Source organism: Numida meleagris, chromosome 2, assembly GCF_002078875.1.
Source record: "Numida meleagris isolate 19003 breed g44 Domestic line chromosome 2, NumMel1.0, whole genome shotgun sequence".
Taxonomy (NCBI): Eukaryota; Metazoa; Chordata; class Aves; order Galliformes; family Numididae; genus Numida; species Numida meleagris.
Window position 1 is genome coordinate 31,559,250 of NC_034410.1, and position 22,058 is coordinate 31,581,307.

At 38.7% G+C, this 22,058-nt stretch overlaps 1 protein-coding gene across 15 annotated transcripts in view; it reads right to left on the reverse strand.

Moving 5' to 3' along the window:
• Nucleotides 1-22,058, reverse strand: part of OSBPL3 (oxysterol binding protein like 3) — an 86,457-nt gene that overhangs the window by 42,503 nt on the left and 21,896 nt on the right. For 7 of the 15 annotated variants that reach the window (XM_021387430.1, XM_021387434.1, XM_021387435.1 and 4 more), the window contains one exon: nt 3,750-3,992. In XM_021387430.1, coding sequence (XP_021243105.1) covers nt 3,750-3,842 — 93 coding nt within the window. In that variant the 5' untranslated portion in view covers nt 3,843-3,992. Of the gene's footprint in view, nt 1-3,749; nt 3,993-5,603; nt 5,810-14,027; nt 14,144-14,486; nt 14,765-17,808; nt 18,102-22,058 lie in introns of all 15 variants that reach the window. The other 8 variants (XM_021387431.1, XM_021387423.1, XM_021387432.1 and 5 more) reach the window with 6 other exon arrangements.

The following is a 22,058-nucleotide window of genomic DNA, read 5'->3' on the forward strand; positions in this document are numbered from 1 at the left end:
GGAAAAGATAACCCAAACCATAATGCTAAATTGAGGAAAAAAAAACCCAGAAAACACTACCCCCTTCACAACATGCACCCCCTCCTCGATTTAAAAAAAAAAAAAAAAGACAGCTGAATTGCATTAACAATGCCCAGTCTGATGCCCAGTCTAGTAATGTTTAAAGATTACAATCCCACCAGAGATTTTGCATTATTACGGACCAGTATCTGCACAAAATGATCAATTCTGCATTTGCTGCCTGCGGCAGAGATTTCACTCAAGGCTGTGGGAGGAAGCACTATTGTTACTTTTCACAGGTTCAAAGACGCTCATTTCAAATCAGCATGGGAATTCATACTGTAGTTGAAGAATCATATATGCTCCCTGGCTGAGGGGGAAAAAAAACCAAAAACATATACACTTCAGTCTCCAGAGATAAGCCTGTCATTAGGTAACTGTAGTCATTTTCTATATTTAATGAAAGCCTTCCCGCTCTCCCCAATACTGTGTACCATACTGCTCCTCAAGGTGAATTATTTCAGGAGAAAGAATGAAGTTAAAGAGTTTGAACGGCACTCAGACTGATGCTTGCACTTGCTGCTTCCCAAATGAAAGAGATGACAGTGCCAGACTTTCTTCCAGTATAAAACGCAGTCAGTTGTACCGAATATTTTAAAGTGCCAAAAATAGAAGCTTGCTTTGTGGAGGATAAAGACTGGCATCAGCTGCAACTAAAGCATTTGTTACGGTTCATAAAATTGGCAGAAATGATTCAATTTTCTTTTTTAGAATACAGAGTATTTTTAAGCAGCTCTCCTGTCATAAGGCTTTTCCTTACTGTATTTATTTAAAAAATTCATTAGCATATTAGACTTAGAAATTATGACCATATATCTTCTTTTGCACATCGGTCAATTCAAATGTAAAGACCAAAATGATTTTTTCTTTCTCACAAAACACAGTCTGAGTTGTGACTTTGTAGAAGACAACCCTTTCAGTGACTGACAGAGAAGGGTGGAGACGTTGGACATAGCAGTAGCCTCCAACCTACTACGAGGCTTCAAGGTGAGGTGAACAAAGAGGAACAGCATTAATTGTTAGTGTCTTCAGTTCACACTGCAAATGCATTGCACCTGACAGAAAAAGGCCAGCAAGTTTAGCAAAGGAAGGAGAAGGTCTCTCAAAGTCCAGCAGGCCTGTTTTGGTCAACTCTTCTGGCACAGCAGCCTATCTTCTGTATCGCAGGTATTTGCAAATGAAAAGGACAAATAACCCTCAGTTGGTGGTCTTACTCATCCCCAGTCTTGTCAGCCACCAGGCTGACAATATCCACCAGAAGCTGGATATTGGGCATAGTCAGTGAATCTCCAACTTCCCAGTGCAAGAGGCTGAGAAGAAAAAGGAGCAAGATCTCTACTCTCCAGGTAAAGATCCTTCCCTTGGGGCAGCCAGCCCTTAAATGAGGCTTAGGGAGGGGTTGCACAGGTGAATTGCTTTCACCTGTGCTCCCAGGGCTGGCTGTGACCCTTCACAAGGTGCTCAGTCATTAGTTCAGGCTGTGACTTAGCAATTCCCATACAACGCTGACAATCCTGAAAGAAATTGTAATTTAGAACTTTTTTTTTTTTTTTTTTTTTTTAGCATTGTAGGCTACCTTTAAGACCTCATGATCACTTCAGCAGATGCAAACAAAGTTATAGGATAAGGTTGGAAGTTATTATATTTGGTAAGTAAATGGTAAGTAAAATAAGTATTAAAGAATTCCTGAAAAACATTAGAAGTGTCTATTAAAAAAGAGAAATCATAAAGACCCTAAGAAGGTCGTGTTATTTCTGAAATCAAGTATTTCTAAATTTTCAGAGTATAAATGAAAAGCAAGCAAGTAAAAATTTTAGCCTTGCTTAGCAGTTATTTCTCAGCTTATACCAAGTCATGTGAACTGCCTCAACTCGTGCAGGCTAGCTTATCATTATGGTAACACTTCCTGAAAACATGGACAAGTCATTTGACTCATTTAGGTTGCCTAGATGCAAAAGAATCTAGTTACTTACTTGGTACTGCAGTGACTGACCATGAAAATTTTAATACTGAAACTTTGATTAAAGTGGTGATATTTATCACCACGCCTGGTATGAAGAAAGATGAACTGTACTGCTTTCAAAATACATCAGGAAACAACCTACTTTACACCTTCATTCAGCTTGACCTGATAGGTGTATGAGGCAACTTAACCATCTGCCTGACAAGGAACACAGATGCACCTGGAATACAAATAAAACAGCAAGTTCCATCTCCCACATCTGTCAGGCATTCCTTGCATTTTTGCACAGGTGATCAAAAAATAAAAAACTGGGGACAGACAAGATGATACCAAACCTTACCGATTTATTCCTTTCCTCCCAAAAGTACAGGTGAGAACAAAATGGGTAAGAAATGGGATCCACCAACAATAGTATCAAAAGCCTCAGCTTTTCTACAGATTCTATCATACTAAATGGCAGTAAGTGATTTTCTTGCATAAATTGCTCCTGCATAGTATAGTTGATTTTACCAGCTACGTAACGCACCAAGGAATTTAGACACGCTCATATAAATCTTATTATTGAAATACTATGTGATAACACATGACTGACTGGAGCTGCTGGAACAGACAATACCATATGTTTTAAATCATGCTTTTTACAGGTAATCTCATACTGAGGATATAAAAAAATAATGTTGAAGAAAAACAAAAAAGTGTCCTGAAAGCAAGGATTTACTTGCTTAGTGTACGAAAAATGCACAGCAATCCTTACAAGCACAGCACTTTAAAATGCACAAATTGCAGTGACTGTAGGTGTAGGGACAGAAGTCCCAGAAAAGCAGGTGCTCTTTCAACACGCAGCTGAGGTCTCCAAAGCTTTCAGGGGATTTGGATGCTCGATTCCAATTAACATTTCAACCTGAAGCAGCTCCAAGAGCTCCATTAAACTAGCATCTGCACAAATAAAAGCTTATGTATGCTGAGCGTATTGCTCGTCATTTTGCAAGCATAGTCTGAGCGTATTTAAGTTTAATTTTCAGCAGTGCTACAGGTCAGTGATTCTTGCCCACATGCAAAAGCTGTCTTCAGCAGTCTTACTCATCAAGTACAAACGCTTACAATCAGGTCTTTGCTGTAACGTTGAAAGAATAGCATAAATGATCCCTTCTGCAGAAGACAAAGTATGGTTTCATGTTTCATACAGAATCAGACATCTAGATGCATTACATTATACAAATATGTATTTTCTGAAATACATTTCTACTACAACAACCAGCATACAGGCACTCACATGAACATGTGGTGTCCTCTGTCAAGGTTCAGAAAAATGCATTCTCTTTCATGAAAACCTTTCCCTGGAAACTTGAAATAAGCAGAGCTGTTACCCAATATTCTACCAGAGAAATGTTATCTTCCAGGGAGGACTTGGGATTTCAGGATCAAGCCTCCACAGCAGTAACATTTCACTCTAAAGATTGACTGTTAGCATTCCAGTTTTACAAGACCCTGCTTTTCAGGCAGCTTATATAAGTTATTTTACAGATAATATCTGTAAAACCGGCTCAGTGCATTTCACTAAAAACAAGGTGCTATTAAGGAAAGAAAAAAAGAATACAGAGTAAGGAAACCAAAGAAGTGATCAAGTAAAGCAAGCAATAGAAAAACAAAATTTTAAAAATTCACCAATATTCAGAAGTAAAAGTAACAGCCAATCTTGTCAGTGCATTCAGTTTGGTTGTATTACCTGTCGACTTCCCTGCTTAGAGGAGCAGCTGCTAGTACTTCTTGAAGGAGACAACATTTTCTGGGATACTCCAATGTTTTTTTCTTCACTCATGATTCAAGATCATTTGTTTCACATCAGCTCACTTAGAATGCCATTAAAAGGTAATTAAGCAAATGTATTGGAAGACTTTTGAGAGAAATGCAGAACTCATCCTTTACCCAAATGCATTCCAGTAGCATGATCTGCATCCCATAGAAATTCCTAAAATGAAAAAGAAAAAAAACAAAATGGCAAATTTATACGACACAGTCTCTTCCTGCCATTCCACAGAACAAATCATGAAATCTTAATATAGCCTTTGGTAATGCAAGCTGACAGCACTACTGTACTCTACTAGAAATTAATACAAAAGTCACTTTATGATAAATTTTCTATTATCAAATAGGACTAGCAAAAATTGCACGCTGTTATAGTCAGTATTTATGCAGAAGATAAAGTACAGTATCAAGCATCATTTTAAAGACTTAAATTCATAATCCAATGACAAAAAGAAGTTTAATAAAGATGCGCAGGATACACTAAATATAAAAAAAAAGATCAAAACATTCTCAAAATGAGGAGAAAGCATCTAATCAAATGTCACAAAAAGGATGTTGAGTAACTAAAAAAAAATACATTTTTTCAAGTTGTTTGAGAATTTTAACAAGTAAGCATGGCTTCAGATTGTAAGGACAAAGTAACATATAATACAAGCAATACACAGTAGCAGACAGCTATGCAGAGCTGCTTATGACCACTCTTACCTGGAATCAAAAAGTTGTAATTATTGTCACATCAGCCATCTAACTCAGTGACTGGAAGAACAATCAGCAGTCTGTTTAATAACAGTGCTGTTTGCAGCATATGCAAATAAAACCCATGCCAGAAATTCCTAATAATGGATATCCAGTGTGGGCAAGAGTTGTCATGGTAACAGCATTTTTTTTAAAGGGAACAGAGGGCATAACAAAAGGGTAATGCTTTACAAAACTTGGGGTGGCGGAGGAGCTTTGTCTCTCATTTAAGATTTTATTGCCTTGGGCAAGGAATTTGCACATGAGGAATAGTGCAAAACCATCACCAGGGAAGGTAAGACGCTTCCACAGATAAGAGAAATGTAATTTCCAAAACAGGGAGGCACTACTTCACAACCCATCTGCTTGCTTGCATTGTCAGAAGAGCCCTGAACTAAGCTCACTGGTTGTTGAGTTATCCATTCAATTTTTCTTGAAGAGTCACAAAAACCTATTCAGACAGAAGCAGCATTTTAAGATCCCTAGCAAGATATTTTCTGTTTAAAAATTCTAGTTTGGCTTAAGAACAAACAAGCAAAAAAACCATGAAAAACTGCTGCTGCATTTAAGATACCAACAACGCTATGTTGGAGATAACGTTGCTCCTCAGTGCTGTTGTCTGAGGTGTCCAACTTCTGAACAAAGACATTTCCAGCCTACAGTGCCTCTTCTGCAATACAGCTTGCTGTCACAGTTCAGCCAAGGTACCCTCTTTTTAGCTGGCATTTATTTTATCTATTTACAAATTCTCAATTACTCCCAGAGCAAATCTATGCAAAGAAATGAACCATAGAATCATTAAGGTCGGAAAAGACCAATATAATCATCTAGTCAACTGTCAACCCGCCCCACCACGCCCACTGACCACATCTCTCTGTGCCACATCCACGCAGTTCCTGAACACTTACAGACAGTGACTCCTTGGGGAGCCTGTTCTGATGCCTCACCACTCCTTCTGAGAAGAAATTTTTCCTAATATCCAACCTGAACCTCCCCTGGCACAACTTCAGGCCATTACCTCTCATCTTATCACTGTTACCTGGGAGAAGAGGCTGACACCTATCTCACCACAACCTCCTTTCCGGCAGTTGTAGAGAGCACTAAGGTCTCCCCTGAGCCTCCTCTTCTCGAGACCTGAGGTGTGGCCTCAAGTACTGCAGAAATAATCCAAAGTTTCCAAAAATCAGGTGAGAAAGCAGCTCCGCTAAGGCTGTCTCACAAAGCCAAGGAGCATGATGCAAGGACCTAAGAGAAACAGAACAGCACAACGATGTGATAACAAGACCTGATTTGGGCCCTGCACACAAGTTTTGCACTGAAATTACTGCTGAGATTAGGAAGAGTGTGTTTTGCAGAAGGTATGGACTCTTCCTATCTGAAAGATAAACTTCTGTGTGGCACTTCACCAAGGACTAGCACTTCTAAAAGGTTTAAACCATTGAGTAAGCATAAAACATAACTTTTTTAATTAGTTTCAAGATGCATTTAGTGAAACAGTTCAATGTAATATCTCTACTTATGAGCAGAGATCAAACACTCATGATAGGAACGTAAAAAAGGTTTCTGTAAACTCATAGTTCAAATATCCTCCCAAAAATGCCACACAGCAAGAGTTTAACTACTGTTCACTGCTCATTCAGACAGCTGCATAGTCCTCTTCCCTGCTCCATGTCTAAAATGATTAAAGTGATCAATATAGCACTTAGCTTTCATTGTTCTCTACCTGGCATTTTGGCAGAGATTGGCAGAGTTAGGATAAGAAACGGGCTCTAATTTGCGGCAAAATGCATTTACTGTCATCAGCACCTTGTGAGCATATCCCCATGATATGCCAGATTACACGATGCCCTTCACCCACCTGAACATACCACAGTTGTTACACCCTGAAAGCTTCAGATAATGGAAAAACGAAATGGAGGTCTCACCAACGTTAATACAAAAAGAAGCTGTGTAGTCAGAAGAGTATTTCTGTCATCTTTTTTTTTTCTGTGAAATCTAAAGACAACTGAGGTGTGGCTACGTTTGCATTTCAAAACAGATTAGAAGAACGCTTACTCTGCAAACCTCCTCCTCATCACCTCTGATCATATTTTGGGTTAATCTGCAGGACAGTCTCGGGGCATGGACGCCAAATTCCTTTTGGAAAAGGGAAAGCAGAAGATGCTCCAGGAACGCATCCAGTGCTCACAGCACTAAGTCCATGCCACCAGGCTCAAGCTCATCCGGACTAGTCCTATCTCGGTGCCAGTGTGGGATACTCACCATAACTGACTCACTGAAAAGGCCCACTTTTACTGCACTGCTCTGCTCACTAACGTTGACACTGCCTAGACGTAGACTTCGGGCACTCAGCCAAGCACTTCAGATCTCCTCTGGCAAAGTCATTTGTCTTTTTTGGAATCAAGGTGAGACAGGCGGTTTTCTAGAATTCAAATGAGTTGAAGGTGACTCAGCCACCTAACCTGGGGTGCTTAAGCTAAGGGTGGGAGACAGGTAGGATAAATCTGACAGAGAGCACCTAAAGTATTTTGAGACTCTACTTGCAAAATAGGGCTTTCCAATTTTCTTGTATTCCTTCAAATTAATTTACTAAGTGGACCAAAGAAAAAGCTTTTTTTTTTAAACAGCTCCAAAGAAGGCAAGAATGATGTGTGCCATTTGTCCAAAGTCTTATTAATATTTTATTAATGTTTCACACTAATTTAAATGATTACCTTGAGAATTCCAAATTTGAACATGAAACTATACGTGATACTGAATCCGACCCCAACCCATCTGTCAAAACTGCTGTGTCCCCCAGCAACTGCTTTGTGTTCCTTTTTTAAAATTCCCTTCCAGCTCAGAAAGAAAAAAAGAAAACATGGTTGCCCTTCAACAATAACCAACTCAGTGCTTCCAGAAGGGTGTAAAAACACTGATCCTGCATCCCAAACAGACTCTCATATTCTGGCTGCCAGCAGCAATGACTGGGCCTCTTCAGGGTGACTCATATTTTACATTACCTGGAGGACTGAAAGTTACAAAGGTACATGAGCAATTAAGACTTTAAAGCAGGCATAACAATCAGGATTATGCAAACTAAGCTAAAATTGAAGTGCTCTCATGCTTTGAGGTCATCACGATCCATTTACTTCAGGTTCAGTACTTTCTGCTCCTCCCCACGCCACAGGATGACTTCAGAACTAATGATGCTTGTTCCCACCTTTCCTCTGAACCAGACAGTACCAGCTACTTCAGTCCATTCCAAAAAGACAAATTAAAAGTGTGAGGCTGAGGCAAATTCAAATACATTTAGGACAGGAATTTTCACAAGTATCGGCCTAATTCTTCTGTACTGAGTCAACAGCAGCAAAAGTAGGCCAAGACTACTTCTGCAAATGACCTCAGCAGGTGCGCTTTAAAGAAGTAAGAAAACATGAGTGTCAAATACGATTTATAGCTACTGTACCTTAAACCCATAAACAACACTTACCTCTACTTATCAGCTGTTTCTAGGACCCTTATCTTTCAAAATCAATTAAAGCAGATGTAGACATAGGACAATATGTACAACAGGAAGACTATTAAAAAATGTAAGTGTACTGTCCTAAGTTGTCCTCACTGTCCTCAAATCTTTAAAACTGCGCTGGTTCAAAATGACTTCTCAGTATCGTAACTCATTTCCAGCAATTCTCAAAGCAATAAGCTTACAGCAAAATCCCGTGTCTTACAAAAGAAGAAAGGCAGAAATTTAGAAAATTCTGGAAATCTGCAGTACTAAATCAACATTATGCTATTATTTTTGTTATTACGGCTTTAGAAGAAAAAGACTTACAGCTGCTTCAGAGCTGAATCAGCATCAAAAGAACATTGTAAGGAGAAACTGAGCAGCAAAGCTGGAAGTGTACATCTCATCCTATAACTGTAGTCGATAGAGATTTTGTGGATAGAAGAACAAGAACAACAGAAAGTCTGATGAAAGTCATGTGGACATAGCAAATGCAAGACAGCAATCTGAGTCAGAGTTGCAAGAAACACAGTGACTTCCACCGAATTAAAAAATAATCCACACTGAAACCTTTGCTCTGTCAAAATTCAAAAAAAATCAAATTATTAGGTTACATTCACTCACGTCCACTTGGATAAAGAAAGCAATAGTCTTTTCCAAGTAACCCCTTCATGGCTTTCTCTTATACTTCAAATTGTCAGCTTTAATCTATCCAACAATTTCATTTGGCTCAAAAACAAAAAAAGAATTATATATAGGCTACAGATATGCCGTTACTGTCCTGGGCACCAGCCAAATCACAACCTCTCTTAAACAGACACTTTCGTTGGCCATAAACATAAACTATCCTCTGAGGTATTCTGTGATGCAAAGAAACAGTTAGATCCATCTAACCTACTTCCTTAAGGAGTCTGCTGTAGTAATTAAATCATACTAATTCAATGGCTCAAGAGAGGAAAATTTAGTTCAAACAAAACCGTCCTACTTCTGTAATCAAAAGAGACACAGGGTGGGAAAGGGAGAAAACCAGACAAACAACAAACATACTGCATTGAACACCAGATTACTTTTCATATATAATATTCATCACTAAGTGAAAGAACATCCTGCATGTTCCAAGCAAAAAGAAAACAAACAAAAACAACAACAGCAACAAAATCACCAAAAAAAGAACAACCAAATCAACCACCTGGAAACAATTCACTACTATGTATCCCAGGTAAGACACCAAAGAAGAACATGCTTCAATGTCAGGTCTAGTCAGGCTTTCCCAAAGCAAAACAAGTACCTACAGTTTCACTAACCCTGGGGGCAAATAATTCAGTACCTGGTATTAGAAAGATCTTATATAAGCTTAGAAGTAGGTCAATATGCATCCTAAAATGTAAGTATATATAAAAATACCACCTTTCCATCATATCCACCGTTGAAATTGACTTTAATACTGCTTGTGACATAATTAATTTTAAATGCCTAATCTTGACACTGTTGCCCCGCTCCCTCAGGAGATGTGAGAGACTGCATTTGTATGAAACTTACTATATATATATTCTAGACAGATATGTTAAAAAAACCTTTGTGATGAGTTACACAAAAAAATTATTAGCAATGGCAGCATTATTATGTTAATTGGTTAGCTGTCATACCACCTTTTCAACCCAGCTTCTAATCGCAGTCAAGAATGCGACTGCATTTGCGAATACAAGTGACCTAGCTCACAGGCACGTCCTAAATAATTAATTCCTCATCTCCCCCCTGCTCCTTTTGGAGGGCGCCTTGCCCAGGGCCAGGCTGGCAGCTCCATGCTCCTCAGCACAAGTTGCCAGAAGGAATGGGGTCCCACGTGCCCCATTCCAGCTCCAAGTACAACTCACACACATGACCGAGATGCCACAAGCCTGGGGACCGCAGGAACCACTTTGTGATGCTGGAACAGACAGGTCCGCAGCCTCCCTGTCAAGGAAGTAAAAGCTACTGAGCTGTGATCAAACACTATGCTGCGAGCACACACACTGCACAGAGCAGTGCTAATGAGCGCTGGGAGGGCTGTCAACCTCAAGTAATAGAGAAGCACTGAGACTGCTTGCGATGGAAATGCTATTCATCCAGAGCAGGCTTCATGAGCCCAAAGACAAAGGATGACGAGTGAATAGAAGAGAGAAAAAGGCTTTCCATTTTCAGTACAAAAAGGAACAGGCACACAGTATCATTTCACAGTCTGTACTAAATCTTTGGAAAAGACCACCTGCTAATGGTCACGTCTCAGGGCTGCTATGAGTGGAAACGCTTACCAGCAGAGCTTTGGCACGAGCACGGTTGCCTCTCATTTTACTGTTATCTGTTGCTATTTAAAGCTTTGCTTTGCTCACTGAAACAAAGATATTCCACGATGTCTCAAGACTTATTCAAAAACAAAACATAAAACTCGACACTCATTATTGATAAAATGTTACTGAAATACACACAGTCTTCTTAGATTCAGTTTTGATAGGCACGGTGTTCTGGAAGTCAGAGCCTTCTTGTGGAAACAGCTGTCAGCCTGCCAGCATGTAGTAATTCAAAATCTTAAGACAACGCTGTCTGCACATCGGGAAAAATACATCACTTTTCTGTGAAATCATTGAAGGCATCCACATAATTCTGTACTAGGCAGTCTCTTTATGACCTGATAAGCTGTATAATGCTGTCAGATGCATAAATCTCCCAATGCTGACATCATGCAATATACTTTATTAAACCAGCTGACTTAATTGGTTTAACTATGGAGAAGCAAACTCCAGTCGCCCGTAGTTTCATGTAGAACAGCAATTAGGACAACTGGAAGAAGAGTTTCTGCAGCCCAAGAACCATACTAACAGAGGCCTGAAGGAAGATGTCACAGAGTACGTACGAACAACAAACACAACCCAGAGATCCTCTAATCTCATGCAGAAAGTTAGACATTTTCCTTAATGAGTAGCAGAACATAACACGCCTCCTCTGTTGTTTGATGTGGTGTTTAAATTTTCACACCTCAGCATCACATACTTTCTAAAAAAGCTTTTAGTACTTCTCCCCTTGCTGATACCATTTTTTTCCCCATGATACCATCACGCATGTTTAGTGTACGTCACAATTTCTACGTGAAAAAAGTTACAAGGGAAACAACACTTGACGTTGAGAACTTTTAGTGTTTCTTCTTTCTAAGTAGGCCTATTAGCTGAAAAATTTAATCTCATTAACTTTAATGACCACGGTAACAAGATTCAGTTCTTGCTCAGATAAAGAGATGTTTGTTTGCACACCTTACCAAGTGTAACAACCATGGACTAAGGAAATGTCACATTTCTTGATCAGTTTAGCATAATTTTACAAATTGCTGCAGATAGAGCTACAGCTTTCTTTTCAAGCTTACGTATAGATTAGGTCTTTATAGATTGTCTTTCATATTAAGATTGCTTGAAACATCAAAGGAGATGTGTAATATTTTGACAAAAGAACAGGCTTGGCAAGCGCAGTGTTCACCTTCTCTAACATTTTAGGTTGAGGGTCACTAACTTCCCTACATTATGCTTCTGAACACAGCAATTTGTGAACAAACTTTGACACTTTAGAGAAGTGCAAGAAACAATTAACATTTAGAAGGTATACTGAGGATAATTAGTGCTACAAGTGCAAGGATGGATGCTGTTAATGCCAAGAAGGAAAAGCTTGTTAACTCTGACCTTTTGATGAAAAAAAATGCAAATGTAAAGCATACACAGAAATGTGTTTCTTTTACATGAAAATTAAATATGTTAAGGCTTGGGATGGAGCTCCTCCAGGGCAGACTGAACGATGCCCGTGACTGTCCTTTTGCTTGGAAACACATCATGTACACATATGCAGAGACAAGAACAGGGAGAAGGAGCTGCTGACTGAGTCATTCCCTTGGAAGACATGTATATCACCATTTGTCTTAATACATGAGTCATTATTATACAGTTGGTCATTCATATACATGACAGTAACAAACACCTTGACAGTGAGAGCCAGGAAAGAGGCTCCACAGATCAGGTTTTCTGCAACAGTATCCTTGAGGCATAGAATAAAGATGAACTGAAAGAGACCTAGAGGAAGATGTGAGATACATAACTACATGCAGTGTTTTGCGCCCAAATGAAGAAAACCAGGGGAAAGAATCAATTGCAATAGCTGGGTCAGCAGGAGATGATGCGGGCAAGAGATGAAGGCCTCCAACTATGTTAACAGGCTATGTCCTGCACAAGAAAGGGGCCATAAAATGGATCTTTTCCCAGGTAAAACAATACAAGCCCCTGCAACCACTGCTGCCTCCTCCTCTAGTTCACAACCACTGAAGAAGGACCTGAATCCTGTTAGAGTTACTTTAAAGGCTCTACTCAGACAGAGCTGGTAGGAGAACTTCTAACCTTGAAAAAGAAGAAAGCAAACCCAAAGCTTCAGAAGCAGAAGCCAGTAAGTGCTTTCATGTCAGTTCTTGCACAGAGCTACAACAGAACAAAATCTAAGAGCAAGTTAGGAGATTGATCAAAAAGAGAAGCTTCAATTAAAAACAAAATTGTGAATAATTTAATGTTATTACAGACGATCCAGCAGGAAGATGTATGGAGTTTTAATGCACTGAACTTTTTTATACCATCCAACTATAGCATAGCATCTCAGTATAGAATGAGACATCCCTCCAGCAATAATGCTAAGAGTTAAGATACATCTGCTGAGGACTTTCATAGCTCTCAACAGTAGCTCAGTGCTCCCACTGATACCTTAGAGTTTAAATTCATACACACTATGAAAAAGACCAAATCAGCTTAAGATATTCTTGCTCCCAAGCAATTTGTTATTGTCCTTTTACTGGAAATAAGTAACCTACCCCTCCAGAAAAAAAGAAATTAGTTAACAAACAAAATCATAGGAGCCTTCCATAATGAACGCCAGTGTAGAGTCAATTGTCACAGCAGGCAGTGCACATACTGTGCATCGTTGACTAAAATGCACGCATAGTAATCACCAGCCTGTAGGCAGCAATGAGAAACTGGAGGCAGTATTATTTTCAGCTGATTCAGACAGATCTGGAAAAGACACCGTGGCCCTAATCTTACATTTAGATTCAGGCTGCTGCAACCTACTGCCATTCCATTTGAATTTCATTAAAAATGAAGGAAATTCCACGCACAAAAAAGTTTCAGCTACAATCCCATTTTCAAAGGTTTAAAAGATTGGAGTTTTTTATTAGGATGCCTCAGCAACATGAAAGAATGTATAACTTCCAAGGAATTTGACGTGAGCTTAACAAAAGGGTGCTACAGCTTAACAATCCATATTTATTACTTCTAATGAGTATACCCATTTTTTCACTTCAGTTCCAGTCACTAACCAGGATACAGAGACAGCAAACGACAACGTGAAGATTTTTATAATGTAGACCAGCATCATGGTTGCTTCACAGCATTTTTGGCATTGGTTATACTTGAACTACGGCTGAACAGCTAGGATTTTAATTATAGACTATAAAAAAAAGCAATGAACAGAAGTGTTTACAAACAAGGCAGACTCCCCTTAAAACTTCCTCACTGTTGAAAAGTGCCACTAGTGCTGTCCTTCACCTCCTATCTCTCTATAATCTCTTCCCTGTCTCTCATTGTTTTTGTGTTTGCTTCTAAAACGCTGGCAGTTGTTACTGGCTTTTCTAACCATCATGGCTTACAACACAAAAATTAATGAAACCTGTTCTTAATTATGCATAGCACAGCATAAAGTGCATCCTGACACTTAAGACATTTTCCACAATTTTCTGTACAATGCACTTAATGAATTTCTGAACGTGAGAATAAAGAAGCAATTTCCTAAAGGAAGGAGCTAAAAGACTTTTTTAAAAAAATTGTGTTTCAAGTAGTAAAATGTGAAGTATCAGGAAACATAATATTGAAAGCTGTTTTCTTAACAGATGGCAGTCATGCCCACTTTATCCAGGCTTACCTATATACCTTGTGCTTAATATTCATCTTCCACTGACCATTTTCTACATTTCTTTTCAGCAAGCAACACTTTTAGGATAAGACATCTGAGAAACCTCATCCAAGTTCATCCTCTGCCTGTTACAAAATAGAGACTGCATAGAGGAGGAAAACACTTTTACAAAATCTAAATCTATACCATAAAATACTTCTGACAAAGTTGTATTTTCAAAGGTATATGCAAAGTTTTCGTCAAGTCTTGACTGCAGAACTTAAGACTCAGCAGAGTTTAAAGTATCTTCATGACTCACATTTATTTCTAGAAAAGAGTATCTATGCCATACACACAGTTACAACACAACACTTAAAAATGAATTATTTTGTTCCATATATTTCATTGTGAAAAGATGAAAAAACTAAATGCGTTTCAGAAGTGGAGAGCTAGAGGAGGAATGTGAAAAAAAATACTGCAAATGCTTACCTAAGTCAAGAGAATTTTAACACTTCTTCCATAGGAAATGCATGCGTTCATTTTTGAGACATCACAAACTTGCTCCCAAAACCATGCTCACTCAGTTTTGTTTTAAGAGCGCTTCATAAAGGATGTCAAGAACATTCAAATCCTTTATTTTGCTACTCCAAAATGATGACAATTTACATGGAACATAAAGATAATTCTTGGAATGACTGGTGGCAGTTGAAAGCATTACTCTTGGAGAAGTTACATCAGCAGCAACTGGAGTTCTCCACTCTTCCATTCTGTATTCAAAAATAATAAAATAAGTAAATTGCCTGTTCCAGCTGCAAACAGGGAGGCAGCTCGAGCCCACAGTTCCACAATCCCTCTTCCAGGCTGTCACCCTCAGACACGAGAAGTCACCAGCCCCATTATGTCCCTCATTGGAATGATCTTTCAGAATGGAAAACTTGCACCAATCTGTAGAACCACAAAATATTTCTACATTGTTCCCACAGCGAGATGATTGAAAGACTGTTCTCTGGCATGATTTTACAATACCAATTAGGCAGGTGAACAGTGAAGGTGTTCATTACTTCCAACTAGCAACCAAACTATAAAATAAAACAGTGACAAAGCAAGAAGGATCTCCTGTAACATTCCAGTATTGTTTGCAACCTCCAGAGACAAGATTTTAAGAATAGATCACTTAATGAGCTGAGTGATTGATTAGCATACTTCTAAAAGATGAAAAAAGTCAAGGCAGAGTTCAGCACAACATAACGTTTCTTAAGCACATGATCTTGCACTCTGTCTCTTTGTTTTGATAAACTGTATAAATATATAGTTGGAATAGCATGCCAGTTTATTTAGGAAGCTTACAAATAACATTTCAAGTAATTTACATTTGCGTAAAGTATCCCAAAAGTTACTGAATTACTTGGATTAAAAAGATTCTTATCTCTCTTCTTTATGTTTCTCTCCTTTCAGCACCATCATGTTTTCAAAGATTTTGAAAGTAGGACAAATGAGAGCCACATGCCAGGCTCTAAATAGCATCCAGAAAAAGCTGACTGCATCTTCATGCTTCCCAAAACATACACTCTGAAGTACAGTTCATTTAGACTGACTCAAAGCAGCACTAAACTTTCACACTTCACATTTTGCTTTCATCATGAATGATAGTATTCCCAGCCGTACAATGTCCTATCTAGTACCAATCTACTGAAAAATTTAGTACCATTCCTGAAAAGTGAATATGAATTTGCCTTTCCTGCCTGTGGTGCCCACCAGTTCATTTTGAAAAACCTGTCATCTTCTCTTGCAGTTTGTTCATACAATTCCAGCATACGGTGTTTGGAATAATTAGAGCTTCCAGTAAATGCTGTGATGCATTGGTTTGGCTCCCTTGTGCAGAGAGATCTTAGTAATTTTGCCTGGGGACTCAACAGACTGCTTGAACCAGAGCTCACATCTGCTGTGAATTTGCTCATAGAGCTCCATCTCTCTCCACCTTTCTCCTTGCCCCACTTTCTGCACCTGGAATACTTCTCCAGAGCTAGGCCAGGAGATGGAAAAAGTGTGAGGTCGTTAGAAGTTAAAACCAGCAGCTTAACCACCTTACACGGCAAATTTAAGAGGCTTAAACTCACCAAGTGCAGGAGTTGTCAAGTTTGATGTTATGCATTAAGCATGGGAAACTAAATACATGTGACAAATGCATTTCTTGCCATGTGAATTTAATGATTCTCAGCTAATGTATCCAAATTAAGTCATGCATCAGTTATATCTGAACACAGCAAAATGACAATTAACATTATGTACATCATCAACTATAGGCTTTTCTTTTTCTTGAAAAAAAAGTTCAGAACTGATTCCAGGGATGCTGCGGGCCCGATATTTCTTCAGCTTAGCAAGTAGTGATCTATTACTTGAGCATAACCTACTTAGAATAATCAGTCGGTGCATCTACATGCACGGAAATAAGATATTTTACAGGTAGCAATTTAAAGAAACCACTCGAAAATAAACAGCTCAAATTAGGTTGCCAGTTTATCCAGCACCATCAGCAGCCTTCCATTTGACCTTCCTGTAACATACAGGACCAGGACTTGTTCAGCACTGCAAACAGGGGAAAAAAAAAATAAACGAAGACAGCAATGCTGTTTTTCACAGTAACTTCAGAGTACTCTGAAACACAAGTGCAGAAATATTACTGTCTCATTTGTGACAGCAGTAAAATATTCTTTACAAAAAGAAGGTCCATCTTCTTTCCCCTGCACTTGGTAATAAGCTGTTCTGTTTCATAGCATCTAAATAAGCAAAAAGCTTTCTGAGGACACTTTGTGATCTCAGGTATAGCTACCCCCAACTAAAAAGAATGCTGTTCTTAGATTCCAGCCTAGTGACAGAAACTTTACTGACTAAAACTCGGTTGTGACATTTGCAGCCTGCTCCTCTTAGGCTGAAGGGCAATTAAAGGTCATCGTCCGTAGGATTACACTGACCACACAGAGCATATCTGGATGTTGAGGCTGAGGGGATCCTGCTTTGAGTCACTGCAATCTGAACAGAGCTGGTACTTCACTCCATGCACTCATCACTTGTGCTTTCACAGCTGGTCACGCAATCCTAGGCCTGAGCGAACCGGGTGGGCCTCATCCTTCCCTGACTGAATGCAACTTTAACATTTTTTTTTTTCTTACAAGTGGTTTTACTCCACTTGTAAGAACATTTCCAGCAACAGTACGTTCCGCAGCAATTCCCACAATTCTTTCTTCAGGCATAAAGCTCCTTTATTACCAACTATTTGCATATTCATATATATATGCTTTCTAAACATACGTGTACAGGAATACCATCACAAAGATCCCACTTCAAAACCTCTGGAGGCATTCCTCAGATGGTTTTGTTGCTAGTCCTAAGTCTAAGGTGCTAAGATAAAGCCCAAGATATTCAAACTTGTCTAAACAGACGCACACTAAGTAACTTTCACTCATATTAATATTGGCTATAAATTAGGTATTTATATGCTCCTGCATTAGGACTTCAGAGAAAAGACTCTCAAGTACACTATCAGAAGAAACAGTCATTGACACTGACACTGCGTCGCATTTCAGTCCTAATGGAGGGTTTTAATTTTAAGTTTGCTTTTTAAGCAAATCGAAGACAAGACTAGCATCAATGAAATGCCCTTAAAAATAAGATTTTAGCTTGGTTATGTTTTACAAAAGCCTATAATCAGTTCCTAATTTGAATATCTTTCTATTTCTGCTTTAAAATAAATTATACAAAGTACAAGATACGACTTTAAGTGCAAAAATACAAAGCTGTAAAAATTTCTTACCACTCTTTTCTTTATTTCCCTGTATTTCCCTAAAGCCTCCAGTCACCATCCTTCTCATTTTTCAGCCAGGATGCCCTCCACGTTTACCAGCACCATGCAGAGAGCACTCCTATCAAAGTGTAGTGCTACTTTTGTTCCAAAGTAGCCATTTCTCCTAAAGCACACTTCATTCCAGTGACATCGTTTTGGTGCACTGACAATCTGAAAGATCCTCAGGACTTAGGAATGCTGCGTGTTTCTTCTTTAGACAAACACCTCTCATACTGTTCAAAAGTCTTCCATCTGAAATATAACTACAGAAAGAAATCAAAACTTAAATGAACATAACCAAAAAACAGTGAGAGATTGCAAGCATTTCAGTGGGCAGGAAGAGAATGGCCTTGAGTAAAAAAGTAGTTTCTCATAGCAAAAGCCTTGAACCAGACATCTCAGCTTTATCAAGTGTGATTTAATGATACAGCGTAAAGCTGCTTCTTTGTGGGCTTTCTTTGTTTGCATGTGTGTTTGTTTTTCCTTTCATTTCATTGGCCAGCTTCATTGTTACAGTTGTTACAGTTCATTAATTGCTTCTTTTTCCCTTTGGCGTTCCAGGATTTTCTTCCTTAAAACAAATGCCCTTAATTTTTCAAGCTGAACTTTTGCCTGTAGAAGTGATGAATACCACCCTTGAGAAGCAAGTTACTTATGCCAAATATACGCAGCAAAGTCAGTCCCTATAGTGGAAATGTATTTAGCTTCATGTATGCCACCAAGTAAGGTATGTACTCAGAACAGAAAATGCAGTTTCTACAAACTTGGAAAAAAAATTTAAACGCGGCCTTTTTCACACCAGATCATAAGTCGTCCTTTATCAGATGAAGATTACAGAAAAGGTCCAAAACATAGGCAGATGTTTTATAAGTCTCCAGGATAAGGACTGATGCCCTTTTCTCCATAGCATCTACTACTAGCCAGTGGCAGAGATAAGTACAGAAAAACCCCAGAGCACATTCACAGTGGCAGTTCCTGCCCTGTTTGCCAGCACTCCCTTCATCAAGGAGTCTGCAGGTACAGGGTAGGCAGAAATCTCATAAGAATACAAGCGTCCACTGCAGGGGAAGATGCTGAATCATGCCCTCAACAGCTGTCACTGAGCTATAACTAGCTGTTGTAAGTGTTTGGTTTAAACAAAAAAAAAACCACCAAACGACCACAAACCACGTGATATTTTTACAGATGAAGTACAAGCTGCACCTTGGCCAAGCAGAACAAATACCCATCTAAGGTAGAGCATGCATCACGCTTAGGGAAGCATAATTTCACAGTTAGAAGATTTTCAAGAGATTTGGAATTTCTGGTCAAGGAGTCTACAAATTCTTGGATGCATCAGACCTGGGACAAGAAGCCTGCTTCTTTAGAGGAGCCTATGCAGAAAGCTAAGAAGATAATTCAACTAGAGTAATGAAACCTTTGGTTTTATTTAGCCAGATAACCACAACCCTGATTCATCACTGCACGCATTCCCTTGCCTTCTCTTCAAGTTACCTTCTGATTTGATTTAAAAGAAAACCGAACGAAAAAAATTCACAGCCCCTTAGAAATGCACGTTCACACTTTGAAGGCTACACAGCAAAGATGTAACATAAAGAAAATTCTTAAGTGGTCTCCTGCAGGAAAATCCCTCACCACTTTCTAACACTTACTAACATTTTTGTTTATGTTTAATTAAACAGAAGGATAAGTGAGCAATTGAACTCAATAATACCTTTTCCAAATTAGAACACTACCAAATCATATATCCAGAGTTTCACCGGTGTTGATGTAAAAGTCTTCAGTAGTTACTGCGTTTAAAACATATTACCCAAAGTAAATTACTGTCTCACTGTTATTTAGACAGTGGCAGTCAGATCTTTTGCATATTTTATGAGCTGTTGTCTTTCTCATTAAAATAACAGAAAGGCAGAAGGCGGGCATCCTCAGTTTCTCAGAAGACAGGCGAAGGCCGGCACCCTCAGATGATGAGAAAAATTAGAAATACTGAAATTCTAGTTGCTAGGGCCAGCCTGAAAGATCAACAAAAACAATCTTGTCAAAATGTTCTTTGAACTTGAAATTTGATTTTTGAAGTTATGATACGCTGCTTGATACAGTATACTAAACATCATTTAAATTGAAAAAGCAAAATAAAGCAGCATATCCTTAAAGGAGTGGTTTTATAGGGACGCTGACCACAAGATTAGGAAGCACTGGTAATCACAGAATCATACAATATCCCAAGCTGGAAGGGACCCATAAGGATTAAGTCCAACTCATCTAGAGCAAGGAGACTTAAGCACAGGCTTAAAGTAAGCATGTTCTTGAGTGTCTTCTCGAACAAGCCCTCTGTGGGATCTGTTGCTTGCTTCTAAAACAGAAAATTTCCTGGCATTTGTGGATTTTTGCCATGATTCATTTCTAATCCACTGAGATCCTATGAGTTCATGCATTTGGCATCAAGATCGCTATGGAAAGTTAAAGAACTGTTATATAACAGCATCTTCCTCAGATAATATGTGATACCTGGTCTCATGGGCTGCATGTTGCTCACTGAAAAGTGGAAAGCTGAATTGGAACAACAAAAAACCTGCTTGTTTTTCACCAAATAAGTTAACAAAATATCACCAACAAACCCTACAAGAGGATAAATTCTACAACTCTTATGCTTCCAAAGCAGAACTAGAAACAAATCCACACGCCACTGCTGGTTCTGTGAAGCAATTTTCTGCGTATTGCAACTTTTAAATTGAATATAAAAATTACTTTCAGGATTTATCCAATTTCCATGCCAATGCAGCTCAAGATAAATAATGCACAGAATACCACCTTCATCATCTTTTTCAAAATAAGTTAAAAGTTAAGAATCCAACTGGACATATATACACATGTCCTTTTTATGGGTAGAGAGGAACAATACTGTCAGTCTGCTGTGTTGTACTTCTGCATCCCCATTTTGTTAGAACATGCTCAACTTTGTCAGAAATTTACTAGCTATGAAAGTCATTTCACAGGGAAAGAAAACTTACTGATTTGTCCAACTCCCATTACAAAACAAATCCACCGAACGTTTCTGTTCTGAAATTCAGCAGCACATCTCCCTCCATACAGAGAAGAACTGGTAGTTTTGTTAAGAGTCTTAATGTCTGAGCTAAACACAGAATGCTTTTTCCCCTCACTTTTTCTGAATCAAATAATTTCACTCAGAAGTTGTTGACAAAAAACTGAATTGTATTATAGGCAAAACTATCAACTGCTGTGTCTTCGAGTACCTTTTACCTTGCAAAATACATTTGTTGTTCGGATCACTTTTGTCCAACGACAACAACAATAAAAGCAAGAAGTAGGGAATTGCATGTCATTCGTTAAACGTTAAAAACCACATCAACAATTTCAGCCTCAGGAGGCGAAGGTAAAACCTGGAGTTAAAACTGCAGTCAAAGGAACAGTGCACTTCTGAAGTCCTTCTTATCCTTATGAGCAACCATTCAACTTCTATTATGCCTCTCAATTACATTGAACTTGTTCACTCTAAACACAGTCAGCATTGCTGTCTTTTGACTATTCCTGTAGCTGACAGCATCACTTTTTAGTTAACGTGACATTAAGGCCCACAAGAATTAAAATTATTTCATTTTACAGCACTTGACAGTTTGCTAGCAGTTCAAAACACTTTTAGACTTACTGCACTACAGCAAGGCAATTTTCTAGTATCAACACTTTCATCAATCATTTAGTATAAGACTTTCAAAGTACAATTGAAATTTCTCTGATTTTTCTGAAAGCAAGAGACCTGCTATTTAGAATACACTGCTACTTGCACAGCCCTCAGACACACCTGCAGACAGTTGTCAAATTGTTCAGATTAGTTTTAATATCTGGAATTAAATCTCCTAGGAATAAATGCATGTTTGAACAAAACCTAGGAAGAAAAAAAAACAATAACAACAAAACAAAACAAGAGAAGTAAAGGGGCTTCATATTTTATAAGGTAAGGTTCCCTATGAAATCTACTCTTAGATAAAGAGCTTTTCTTTTTCTTCAATAATTTACCATCCTCCAAAAACACAGCAGCTGAGCCATGGCAGACTCTGTGGTCTAAGGGCACAGGAAAAACAAGGTTTGCAGGTGAGCTATTGCACGTGACACCAGTAATACCTCGGGTGGGGCAGAGGAAGAGAACTTTTTTTTTTTTCTTTTGAAGTCCTCTCAGGGAGCTGAAACAGAAGACTGACTTC